General features: G+C 65.5%; 1 protein-coding gene across 2 annotated transcripts; it reads right to left on the reverse strand.

Annotated features, from left to right (window-relative positions):
• Positions 1–1,458: 1,458 nt before the first annotated feature.
• Positions 1,459–10,950, reverse strand: LIMK1 (LIM domain kinase 1). Of its 2 annotated transcripts, XM_064394721.1 has the most exons (16): positions 10,765–10,950; positions 8,915–9,011; positions 6,206–6,344; positions 5,724–5,833; positions 5,457–5,648; positions 4,974–5,079; positions 4,708–4,892; positions 4,452–4,635; positions 4,286–4,372; positions 3,967–4,098; positions 3,797–3,856; positions 3,633–3,698; positions 3,379–3,535; positions 3,225–3,280; positions 2,618–2,775; positions 1,459–2,528 (listed from the first exon to the last, which is right to left on the reverse strand). In XM_064394721.1, exons 1-16 carry the CDS (start codon positions 10,820–10,822, stop codon positions 2,378–2,380), a joined length of 1,938 nt encoding a protein of 645 aa, XP_064250791.1. In that variant the 5' UTR covers positions 10,823–10,950; the 3' UTR covers positions 1,459–2,377. The 2 variants fall into 2 exon arrangements, with proteins under 2 accessions (XP_064250791.1, XP_064250790.1); XM_064394720.1 differs by lacking the exons at positions 8,915–9,011; positions 10,765–10,950 and adding an exon at positions 8,340–8,824.
• Between the last annotated feature and the right edge of the window lie 826 nt (positions 10,951–11,776).

The following is an 11,776-nucleotide window of genomic DNA, read 5'->3' on the forward strand; positions in this document are numbered from 1 at the left end:
TGGAGAACCTGCCCTTCCTCCTCTCCCCTGGAGTCCCAAACTTCCCCACCAGGAAGGTGACAACCCACAGCCAATGGTTCATGGCTGGAGCTCTCAGTTGTGTCCTTGCCAGAGCCACTGGTGCCGTCGGCCACCCCCTTGGTGGGGACACCTGGCTCCCCACGTATCACCATTCCAAACTGGGTCAGGCGTGGGCAGGACAGAGACATCCCTGGGGGGACACAGAGCAGGAGCTGGGAGGAGACAGTGGATGCAGTGGCAGCTCTTGGTGACCTGTGACGTGGTCTGGATGGCCTTGTCTCTCCTGGGAAGGGATGGCTGGAGGGGACAGCCAGTCATGGGATGAGCCCCTCCCACGAGCACTGGGTCAGGCTGGACCACTGCTGAATTTGGGCACAGGGTGCTTCACACCCCTAAAGGGGATTTTTGGGTGACAGTAACAGCATGGGGCCACTGCAGCTGTGCCAGAGCCACCTCCCTGCCTGGCAAGGGGGTGTCCCAGCTGGTGGCTTGGTCTGGGATGAGTTGCTGGTCACAGGGGTGACTGATGGCCACAGTGTGTCCCTCACCCCAGCGCTCCCAGGGAGTGACAGTGTCCTGCTCCCAGAGCAAAGAATCAGCACAGTGGGGTGTCATCAGGGGCAGTGTGGTGTCACCAAGGGCAGCATGACAGCCTGTGACACCAGGCAGGGTGTTGGTCCTAGTCCCTCACTGGGGGAACAGGAGTCTGGAGCCATCCCAGGAGGGGGGACAGAGCCACTGTCACTACATCCCCCCATGTCCCTGCAGAGCAATAAACCATGAGGTTTCCTGGTGGGGGTTCCAGCCTGGATCCTGGCACCCCTTCAGGCTCCTTCCCCAGCTGCAGCCTCACTGGGGACATCCTTGGGGACATCCCCCCAGTCCCATCCCTTCCCTGTCAGTCCCCCTCAGCTCTTTGGGTTCCAGGTCTTCTCCAGCTTCCAAAGCTCACCATCCCCAAGGATGGACCTCCCCCACCTTGGGGACCTCATTTGGGTTCAGAGAGGTGTTGAGGACAGAGGGACAGCACGGGAGGGCCATGGCCTCCCCAGCAGGAGCCACCTCACTGTTCTCTGGGGCTGGTGTTACACCGAAGGCAAATCAGCTCCATGGCACCGATGGTCACACAGTTCTGTCACCACCCTGGCATGACAGTGGGCATGGCCACCAGGCCAGTGAGGGGACACAGCACTTGGGGGCCCTGGTGACATAAGCAGGGATGGCACTAGTCCCAGGGCTGGGGGTACCCACAATGGGGTGGGGACAGCACAAAGGGAGACAACAGTACTGCCCCCATGGGGGTAAGCGAGCTGGTGGGTGCCACCACGGCCAGTGTCACAGCCCCACCCTGGGCAGAGGGACTGTCCCCTCGTGCCTCAGTGTCCCCAGGAGCTCCCAGCCCCCCCGGGGGAGGCGAGCAATTGCCAACAGGCCGGGCAGCGAGCGGGGAAGGATTTATTGACTCACGGCTCGGGGTACATCACAGTTTGAGCTCCCTTCCCGCCTCCACAGAGGACGTCACCTTGGACTTCCCGGGCAAAAGTGCACGGAGAGGCTTCACAGTTTGATCCCTTCGGGAAAGCAGAACCGAGGCAGTGACAAATGGCAAACGCTACGTTGTATGAAAAAATAATACAAACTCTTCTCTTTAAATATCTTACAGAAAAATGAACCTGAATAAAGAGCATGAAAAGCACCGCGTGGCGCAACCCCCAGGGCCCTCCAGGGCAGGGGGACCGAGATGAGCCACAGCCCCACGTCCCTCTGCAGCACCCAGTGCTGTCCCCAGCTGCGTGGTCAGGGTTCAGCACGGGCAGCAGGGGCGGCAGGGACCGCTACGTGCCTGTCCCCACGCCACGGGGGCGTCCCCCGTGCCACCTCGCTCGGCCGGGGGTGCCGGCAGCCCCCCGAGCCCGGGGTGCCAGCGGGAGCAGCCTCAGGGACCGGCCGAGGGCGTTGCTACGAGGGTGCCCTGGGGGGCCACGGGGTCCCTCCTGTGTCCAAGTGCAAGTTCACGGAAAGCCAAGGCACCGCCGCAGGCCGCGGCTCTGTCGGGGGCAGCCCGGGGGCTCGGGCGGGGCGGCCCCGCTGTGCAAAGGGGAGGTGAGCCGGGGGGACACGGGGACAGGGGACGGTCCCCGCGGTGCGTCAGCCGGGCTGGTCCTGGCGGTCAGAGCTACGGCGTGGGGGGTGCCCAGGGCCATGCGGCCCCGGGGAGAGCCGGCTCCCCGGGGTGGGCAGCGGGGTGGGGGCGCGTCCAGGGGCCCGGGGATCCAGCCCCGGGGTGAGGCAGCCCCAGGAGCGGCTGGTGGCGGGCGCAGCTCCCTCTCCCTGCAGAGGGGTGCGGGCGGGGGCTCTACCGCGGGGCCGCGGGCAGCCCCCCCTCCCGCCGGTGCGTCTCCCCGAAGGCTCGGTCCAGCTGCTCCAGCTGGGAGCTCAGCGGCAAGTGGATCTCCAGATGCATGCGCAGCGTCTCCAGCCACTGCTCCAGCTTGGCGAAGGACGGCCTGAGCGAGAGGGACACGTGGCAGCTCTGCTGGCTCTGTCCCCACCCCGTCCCCTGCCCCAGGGACCCCTGGGGGTCCCCACCACCCACCGCTTCTCGGGGTCCAGGTCGCAGCAGCAGACGGCGATGGGGAAGAAGCTGGGGGGGCAGGCGGGGGGGCAGTAGCGCTCCAGGAAGCCCCGGACGTTGAGGCCGAAGTCGGTGGTGCGGGGCAGGTAATCGGGGTCGGCGCTCACCCGGCCAATGATCTGGGGGCAGCGGCAGGAACAGGCGGGCTCAGCACCAAGGAGGGACCTCAGCCCCAAACAGGGACCCCTAAGCCCCAAGGGGCAGATGTCCAAGCCCCAGGAGAGAGCCCAAACGCAATGAAGAAACCCCAAACCCAAGGGAGAGACCCCAACAGGGAGACCCTTAACCAAAGGAGAGAGGCCCCAACTCCAAGTCTAAGAGGGGGAACTCAAGCACAATGAGGACCTCAACCCCAAAAGGGAGACCCCAACCCCTAGGGGGACAACCTTACCCTGGAGGGGAACCCAAACACAATGAGGACTCCAAGCCCAAGGGAAAAGGCTCTAATCCTAAAGTGGAGACTCTAAACACCCCAATCCCAAGGGGATACCCCGGCCTTGGGGAAGTGACCCCAAACACCATAAGGACCCCAGCACCCATGGCAGACCCCAGCCCCGGGGGCACTTGCCTCGCATAGGACGATGCCAAAGGAGAAGATATCCACCTTCTCATCATAGCTCCTCCCTGCAGACACAGGGCAGGCCATGTCACACATCCCGTCCCAGCCCCACCAAGTGTCCCCTGCCTGGGGACAGAGCCCTGGCTGGCCACATTTCCCTCACCATTGATCATCTCGGGGGCCATCCAGTAGGGGTTCCCCACCACCGTGTAGCGTTTCTTGCGGTCCGGTTTCTTCAGGTTCTTGAGATGCTCGGGCTGGTTCTTCTCATCCACCATCAGCCGTGCCAGCCCGAAGTCAGCCACAACCACACTCTTGTTCTGGGGGGCACAGGGAGGGCTGAGGCCTGAGGGAGCCACACGGGGACTGAGAGCCACAAGCCAGGCTGGGGGAGGGCAGCAACAAGGTGGGACTCACCTCCCGCACGAGGCAGTTGTGAGAGTTGAGGTCGCGGTGGATGATGTTCATGGAGTGGAGGTAGGCCTGTGGGAAGGGTGGGCTGAGAGCAGGGGCACCCCCATGCCATGGTCCCCCCACTCACCAGTACCCGTCCCACCCACTGATCCCATGGTGGCACCCACCATGCCAGCGGCGATGTCCTTGGCAAAGCTGACCCGCTGGCTCCAGGGGTAGTGGCTGTCCTAGGGGGCAGGAGGGGGAATTTGCCAGGAAATGGAAAAGGAAGAAGGGTCCCCCAGCCACAGTGGGGCTGTTGGGCGATGGGGGACCAACCTGCCTCCCCAGTGCTCACCATGCTCTTGATGAGGCTCCTTAAGGTGCCCCCTTTGATGTACTCTGTGATGAAGTTGAGCCTCTTCTCCTTGTAGAGCACCCCGATGAACTTGAGCACGTTGGGGTGCTCCAGGCAGCGCATCACCTTCACCTGTAGGAGAACCCCCCAGCCCCATGTCCGTGAGACCCCAAAGCTCCTACCAGCTGCTGCTCGTAGGCTCAGTGGGCAGGGCTGCACCCATGGGGCTTGGTCACCCCTGTCCAGGTGGGGTCAGGATCAGACAGACCCATCCCTTGTGTTCCTGCAGCCTGGGGGATTAAGGACAGGGGACCCTCACCTCTTTGAGAAAGGTCCTCTGTGTCTCCTCATCGAAGCGGATCAGCTCCTTCATGACCATCACCTCGCCCGTCTCCCGATGTGTCACCTGGCCAGGAGCGCAGGGACTCAGCTACCCCCCTCCATCCTGGGGAGCCGAGACCCCCACGCTCGTGCCCCCTGCCCACCTTGATGGCCTGGCCGAAGCAGCCCTTGCCCAGCACCTCTCCGTGGATGAGGTCCGAGGGGCGGAAGATGCGGTGGGCACGGGACACGACGCGCAGGGACTCGGAGCGCCCGATGTCCTTGCGCTGGGAGGCGGGAGAGCCCACGGAGCCCGAGCCCGGGGACTTGTCCGTGCTGCAGCTCCTCCTGTGGGATGGATGGGCAGAGGTCAGTGTGCAGGGGGCACCCAGCAGGGGCAGGGGCAGGGGGTGGCCTTACGTGACAGCGCGCTGGCGCATGGCAGTGGGGTCCCCGCAGGGCGCGGGGGCTGGCGAGCGCAGGGGGCTGCATAGGGCGGGCAGGGGGCTGCCTGCCAGCCCTGGCTCCTGGCCCAGGGGCTCGTGGGGGTCATGCTCAATGGTTAGCTGCAGCAGGCGGCTCGTCTCCTGGATCAGCAGGTCGATCTGCAGAGGGAAATGATGATGGGGTGGATTTGGGGACATGGCAGAAGTGGGGCTGGCTGGGGTGTGACAGGGGGACCGTACCTCATCCAGGGGGACATGGCCGATGGGGGTGCCATTGATCTCCAGGATGCGATCACCAACGTGGATGGAGTTCTTCATGTCAGGGCTGATGCAGTCCGGGTCCACCCTGTGGGGATGGTGGGGTCAGACATCAGAGGGGTGTACTAGGACACTCCCAATGGGTCATTTCCTGGACAAGGACATGCTGGCACAGTGTCCACAAGCCACCCCAACCACACAGGGACATGCATGGTACCCAGAACCCACTCTGGCGTATAAGGCAATGCCAGCATGGCCAGGGAGACACCATCACAGCCCCCCAAAACCCCCCTGCAGTTGGGGACACGCCACCACAGTCCCAACAGGCCACCCCTGGACAATGCGGACAGCCCAGTACCACCCTTCCTCTCCCATCCCAAAAGGTGTCCCTGGGATGGATCCCAGGGGCAGAAGGGGCAGCCCCAGCCCTGGGGAGGGGACAGTGGCAGAGGGGACAGGACGCACTCTCGGACGCGCACGGTGCGCGGGTGCTCGGTGCCGCAGCCCTGGTCGATGGAGACAGAGAAGCCGCGCTTGCCGTCGGAGCAGGCGGGGATGGACACGAGGGTGACGGTGTGAGGGATGCGGGAGGCCGGCGAGTCCGGCAGGATCTGCTCGATCACTGGTGTCACCACCATCTGGTAGTAACAGTGGCCGCTGTGGGGAGCAGAGCAGGAGGGTGGGTGGCAGTGCAGGGGCCACGTCCCCCCGGTCTCCCCAGAGCAGACATACCAGTAGAGCTTGGAGCGCTCCACCAGTGCGTAGGTGTCCCCGTCCCCGATGAAGGCGCGGCAGTTGAGGCAGCTGAAGCACTCGGGGTGATACTTCTGCTCCCCAGCCACCTGCAGGCAGTGCCGTCAGCCCCGGGACCCCCCGTCCAGGCACCGAGAGCAGGGCAGGGGCTCGGAGGGGCCTGGGAGCACCCACGGGTGCACTGGGGCCGTGGGTAGGGCAGACAGAGCTGTGGGCTGGTGGGGACAGAAGTGCCACCAAGCTGGGGGTGGCTGCAGGAACATCTCCCACCACCCTGAGCATCTCCCCTGCAATCCCCAACCCCAGCGAGGCCCTCCAGGGTCCCCCAAAACGTAGAGGACACCCTTGACACACCCAGTGGTGCTGGGGGTCTGCACCCCTTCCCCACTCCCCTGCTTCCCAGGAGCTCAGCCATGGCACAAGGCTCCATGTCCTCCCCCTGGGGACCCCGTGGCACTCACCATGACCAGCCCCTTGGTGATCTGCTCGGAGCAGCCGTGGCACAGCTCCCCGAAGCGCGCCCAGTAATCCTTCTTGCAGTACAGGCGCCCATCCTTCTCGTAGTACTGGTGGGACAGGGAGGCCCCGCACTCACAACACCTGCAGCAGGGACAGAGACACCCTTGTCACCTTGTTGCCACTGTCACCCCAGGGCACAGCCAGTGCTTGCCTGCTCCACAGCTCTCTGGGCAAGCTGCTTCCCTCACTTCCTGTGTAGCTGCAGGGCCACTGCATCAATGTGTCACCATCCCCAGGGTGACAGCAGGTGATTGCAGGGGTGTGACAGTCCAGACTGGGGCTGCAGGGACACGTGGGGACACTAGGGTGGACAAGGGAGAGGCATGAGGGAAGCGCCAGCCCTGCATGGATGTGCCAGCCTGGATAAAGACACACGGAAGGATGTACCAGACTGGTGACAGACATGCCACCCTGGTGACAGACGTGCCAGCCTGGCACAGGCTTACAGAGGGATGAGACAGACTGGTCACAAGCATGGCGGCCTGGTCACGGACAGAGGGACATCCCACCCTGGTGACAGATACACAGAAGGGCATGTCTCCCTATCCATGACTAGGGTAACATGCCAGTCTGGTCACAGACATACAGAGGGATGTCCCACCCTGGTCACAGACACACACAGGGATGTGCCAGCCTGGGGAGAGACGTGGCAGCCTGGTCACGGGTACACAGAGGGATGTGCCAGACTTGCCATGGACATGACACTGTGGTGACAGACTTGCCAGTCCGTGTGTGTCTCTGGCACAGACACACAGAGAGATGTCCCAGCCTGGCCACAGATGTGCCAGCCTGGCACAGACACACAGAGAGAGATGTCCCTGCCTGGTCAGGGACACACATAGGGACATGCCAGCCTGGTCACGGATACACAGAGAGATGTCTCACCCTGGTGACAGATGTGCCAGCCTGATCAGGGACAGAGGACATGCCCCCTTGGTCACAAACTCCCTACCCTGGCACAGGCAGCCAGAGGGATACGCCAGCCTGGCCAGGGACACATCAGCCTTGGGACAATCTGCAAGGGGCACAGGGGGAGGGGGAGCTTCTGGGGGGTGCAGGGGTGACAACAGCAGGGTGTGCCCGGGGCTGTTTTGGGATACAGCAGCAGGAGTGCACATCAGACAGTGCAGGACGGGACAGGGGTACCAGAGAGGATTTGTGTGGGGGTGTGGGAGTGGCTGAGGGGTGCAGAAGGGGAGCTGTAGAGGATTTTCTATAGGGGAGTGCTGAATAGGTGCAGGGGATGTGGTGGGAGGGGTGCAGGGGGCTGCAAGGCAGGAGATCCTCTTTGGGAGGGGGTTGATGGGGTGCCAGGGAGAGCTGCAAGGGATTTCCTGTAGGGATGTGCAGTATGGGGATGCTGTAGGGTGCAGGGTTGCAGAGGGGGTGCCAGGGGAGCTGCAGGGGATTTCCTGCAGGGATGTGCAGTACGGGGGTGCTGTAGGGTGCAGGATTGCAGAGGGGGTGCCAGGGGAGCTGCAGGGGGAGCTGCAGGGGATTTCCTGTAGGGATGTGCAGTACGGGGGAGCTGTAGGGTGCAGGGTTGCTGCAGGACACTCTGCAGGGGATGCCGGGGGGTGCCCGGGGACTGTCGCAGTCCCCCCGCCCCCGGCCACGCAGGTGGAATACCAAGCAGCGGTGACGTCACGGCGCGGAGTTTCCCCACCCCATGACGTCACCGCACGAGGACTCCCCCTCCGATGGCGCAGCACGAAACCTCCCCTGGGCTGGGGGCGGGGAGGAGGAGGAGGAGGAGGAGGGAGAGGAAGAGCAGCAGGGGGAGAAGGAGAGGGAAACGTAGGACAAGGGGAAGGGGAGGGGGAGAAGACGGGGAGAGAGAGGAGAGGAGGAGGAAGAGCAGGAGCAGGAGGAGGAAGGCTTTCAGCAAGGCAAGCGCTGCCGGAAGCTGCTCATCCGGGGGGACCGGATCCAGCTGCGGCCCCGCAGCGGCCCTGCTCTGGCTGAGGGCCCGGAGAGGGGGAGCCGAGCACGGGGGACAAGGCTGAGCCCCCCGGGGCTCCCTGGGGTGCAGGGCCCGTCCTGACCCGCTCCCACTTCAATCCCACTCCCACTCACTTGGCTCCAGCGCTCAGGACGCGGCTCTTCCTCAGCACCGCTGCCAGCATCCTCCTCCTCCGACAGGGACACACCCCGGAGACAACCCTGGGCACCCCCAGCCGCACAGGAAGCCCTGTCAGGTCCCGGGCACCCCTGCACCCCCTGACCCGGACCCTTTCTCCTTCTCCTCCTCGGGGCTCCAACAGCTGGAGCTGCCGGGAGGGCTCGAGTGAAAGAGGAAACTGGGAGGGAGGGGGGCGGGTGACATCAGCCACACGCGCCCTGTCACCCGGCAGGAGGGACAGCGAGGGACAGGCAGCAGAGCCCTCTGCCAGGCCTGGCCTCAGCCGGAGCATCCCCACGGGTGCCAGGAGCCACAGCCACACTCCAGTGAGTGACACCACGATGGCTGCACGCATGTCCCTGCCATGGCTGGAACGGAAGGGAGCACTGTCCCTGTCCCTGCAGAGCATCCCACTGTCCCTGAAGCCACCCCGGTGTCCCTAAGGCCATCCATTCCAGTGTCCATGACACCATCCATCCCACTGTCCCTGATGCCACCCCGGTGTCCCTGGTGTCCCCGCGGGTCCCACCTGAAGCAGTCGGCGTGCCAGTCAGCTTTCAGTGCCTGCAGGTACTGCCCATCGTAGATGCCCTGCCCGCAGCTCGCACACACCGGCAGGTCGGTCCCTGCAGGCAGCAACACGAGGGGACAGCGCTGTCACCCCAGCAGCCAGCCCCAGCCCCCCACAGCAGCAGCCGGGATGAAATCCTTCTGCCCGGGGTGGTGAATTCCATCCCCCACCCACTGATCCCACAACGGGTCAAGGTCGTGGCACCCATGGCCCCAGGGCTGGCGACAGGGCAGGGATGGGAGGGGGACAGAGGGGGCAGGAGGGGGGCACAGAGTGTAGGGAGGGTGAAGAGGGGCAGGATGGGTGCACCAAGGGATCCAGGAGGATGGCGGGGTGTGGGATGGCTGGTGGGTGCATGGGGGGACAGCAGGGTGAGTGCTGGGGACACAGGAGCTGCAGGGTGGGGGATGAATGGGGGACACACAGAGGGGTGCAGAGTGGGTGCTGGGGCATGCACAGGGCAGTGGGGGGCACACAGGGGTGCAGAGTGGGTGATGGAGGATGCAGAAGGACACACAGGGATGCTGGACGGGTGCTGGGGGATGCAGGAGAGCACAGAGAGGTGCAGAGGGTTCTGGGGGATGCACAGTGCATGGGGGGAGACAGAGGGGTGCAGGGTGGAGGGTGAATGGGGGACACACAGAGGCATGCAGGGTGGTTGCAGAGGTCCTGGGGGTGCACGTTCTTGGGGTGGTACAAGGGGCCCAGTGAGTGCAGAGAGGAAGGAAGGCACAGCAGGGATCTGGGGGTGCAGGAGAGATGCAGGGGGATTGGGGAGCGCAGGAGGGATGCAGGCTGGAGGGGATGGGGGTGCAGGAGGGGCACATGGAGTGTGCAGGGGGAGATGGGAAGGTGTGGGGGTGCAGGGGGGATGTGGAGGTGCAGGAGGGGATGCAGGCTGGACAGGGCTGCAGCGGGAGATGTGGGGTGCTGGGAGGGTGCAGGGATGCAGGCTGGGTGCACAGTTCTGGACAAGGAGGATGGGGGGGATTTGGGCGTGCAGGGGGGAATGCAGTTGGGTGGCAGTACAAGGAAGGATGGGAGGATGGAGGCTGAACTGGGGGAACAGGGAAGATCTGGGGGCGCAGAGGGGAGGCAGGGTGAACAGGGGCTGCTGGGGACATTTGGGGGTGTGAGGAGGATGCTGGCTGGATGGGGGTGCAGGGGGATGCAGCCAGGGGAGTGATGCAGGGGGACATTTGGAGGTGCAGTGGAGGATGCAGCAGTGCTGTGGGCTGGACGAGTGCGAGGTGCAGGGGGTGATTTGTGGGTGCAAGAGGGATGCAGGGTGGCTGGGGAGCACAGGGGACGTGCGGGGGGCACGGGGGATGTAAGGTGCGGGACGGGCGTTTCAGAGGGGGATGTAGGGGTGGAGGGTGATGCAGGGAGGCTGTGGGGAAGGTGCAGGCTGGATGGGGGGGCACAAGGGGGACACAGACCAGAGAGGGATGCAGTGGGGGATGCAGGGAGGGATGCGGGCTGGGTGAGGGGGTGCAGGGGGGGGATGCGGGCTGGGTGAGGGGGTGCAGGGCGGGATGCGGGCTCACGGGGACCTTTGGGGATACAGGGGTGATGCGGGCTGGGTGGGGAGTGCAGGGGGCATGCTGGGGGTGCAGGGGTGCGGGATGGGGATGCCGAGGAGGATGCAGGGGCGCGGGGACAGTGCGGGAGGCTGCGGGCAGGATGCGGGTAGGATGCGGGGAGCTGCAGGCCGGCGGCAGGGTCCGCAGGAGCCGGGCCGGGGGGTCCCGGGGCCCGAGCGGCGGCGGAAGCGCTGAGTCAGCCGGGGGGCTCGGGGGGTCACGCACCTTCGTCCTCTCCCATAGGCTCGTCCCTCCAGGTGCAGCAGAGCAGCATCAACCTCATGCAGGCGCGCTGCCGGCCGCGCCGGCCCGAGGCGGAGGCGGAGGCGGTTCCGGTGCCCCGGCCGGGCCCCCCCGGCCCTGCCGCTGCCGCTGCGGCTCCGGGCGGCACCGCGGCGCCTGCAGCGCGCCTGCGCGGCCCGGCCCGGGGCGGGGCCGCGGGGGCAGGGGCGGGGCCAGCGTGGGTGTGGCCCGGTGGGCGTGGCCGGGGGTGCCCGATGGGGCCGGGGGTGCCCGATGGGGCCGGGGGTGCCCGATGGGGCCGGGGGTGCCCGATGGGGCCGGGGGTGCCCGATGGGGCCGGGGGTGCCCGATGGGGCCGGGGGCAGGCGCAGTCCCGGGGCCGTGGGGCTGTCCTCACCCTCCCCTGGCCATCACGGGTGTCCCCGCAGGCCGCGGTGTCCCCAGCCACGCCAGGCCAGCCCCGTGTGCAGGGCACGGCTGTGGCCACACCCACTACTGCCCATCACGGGTGTCCCCACGTGCTCCGGGCCCTCACTGTGGGCAGGGCACAGGTGTCTCCATTTAGCTCTGCGATGTCACCGTGGGGCATCACATGGGTGTCTCTCTCATTCCCCACGCTGTCGCCACGGGATAGAGCACGGACATCTCCCTGCATCCCCAGGCCCCCACCATGGCAAGGGCATGGACCTCATCCTGCGTCCTGGGGTTGCAACTGGTTATAGTTCCATAACAGGTTATGGATGTCCCCTTCATTCCCCGCACTGTTACCATGGGATGGCACATGGATGTCACCCCCTGGGCTGTCACCAAGGGCAGGCACAGCCCCATTGGTCCTCAAGCTGTCACCGGGGCACAAGGCACGGACACTTTCCTGTACCCCCAGACCCCCGCTGTCAGTCAGAGCAGACATTTTCAAGGGTTCTGAGGCTGGCGCACTAGGACAGGGCAGAGATGTCCCCGACGCCTCTCAGGCCAGGGCACAGACCGCCCCCCG

The sequence above is a fragment of the Passer domesticus genome, chromosome 19, assembly GCF_036417665.1.
Source record: "Passer domesticus isolate bPasDom1 chromosome 19, bPasDom1.hap1, whole genome shotgun sequence".
In the NCBI taxonomy this organism is placed as follows: Eukaryota; Metazoa; Chordata; class Aves; order Passeriformes; family Passeridae; genus Passer; species Passer domesticus.

Excerpts from the sequence above, each read along its gene's own strand:
- LIMK1 (XM_064394720.1), bottom strand. The coding sequence starts at position 8,794 with ATGCTCTGCAGGGACAGGGACAGTGCTCCCTTCCGTTCCAGCCATGGC. Across the intron at positions 6,345-8,339 it reads GTCCTGAGCGCTGGAGCCAA|GTGTTGTGAGTGCGGGGCCT; the intron begins GTGAGTGGGAGT and ends TCCCTGCTGCAG. Across the intron at positions 2,776-3,224 it reads TTGGCATCGTCCTATGCGAG|ATCATTGGCCGGGTGAGCGC; the intron begins GCAAGTGCCCCC and ends CGCTGCCCCCAG.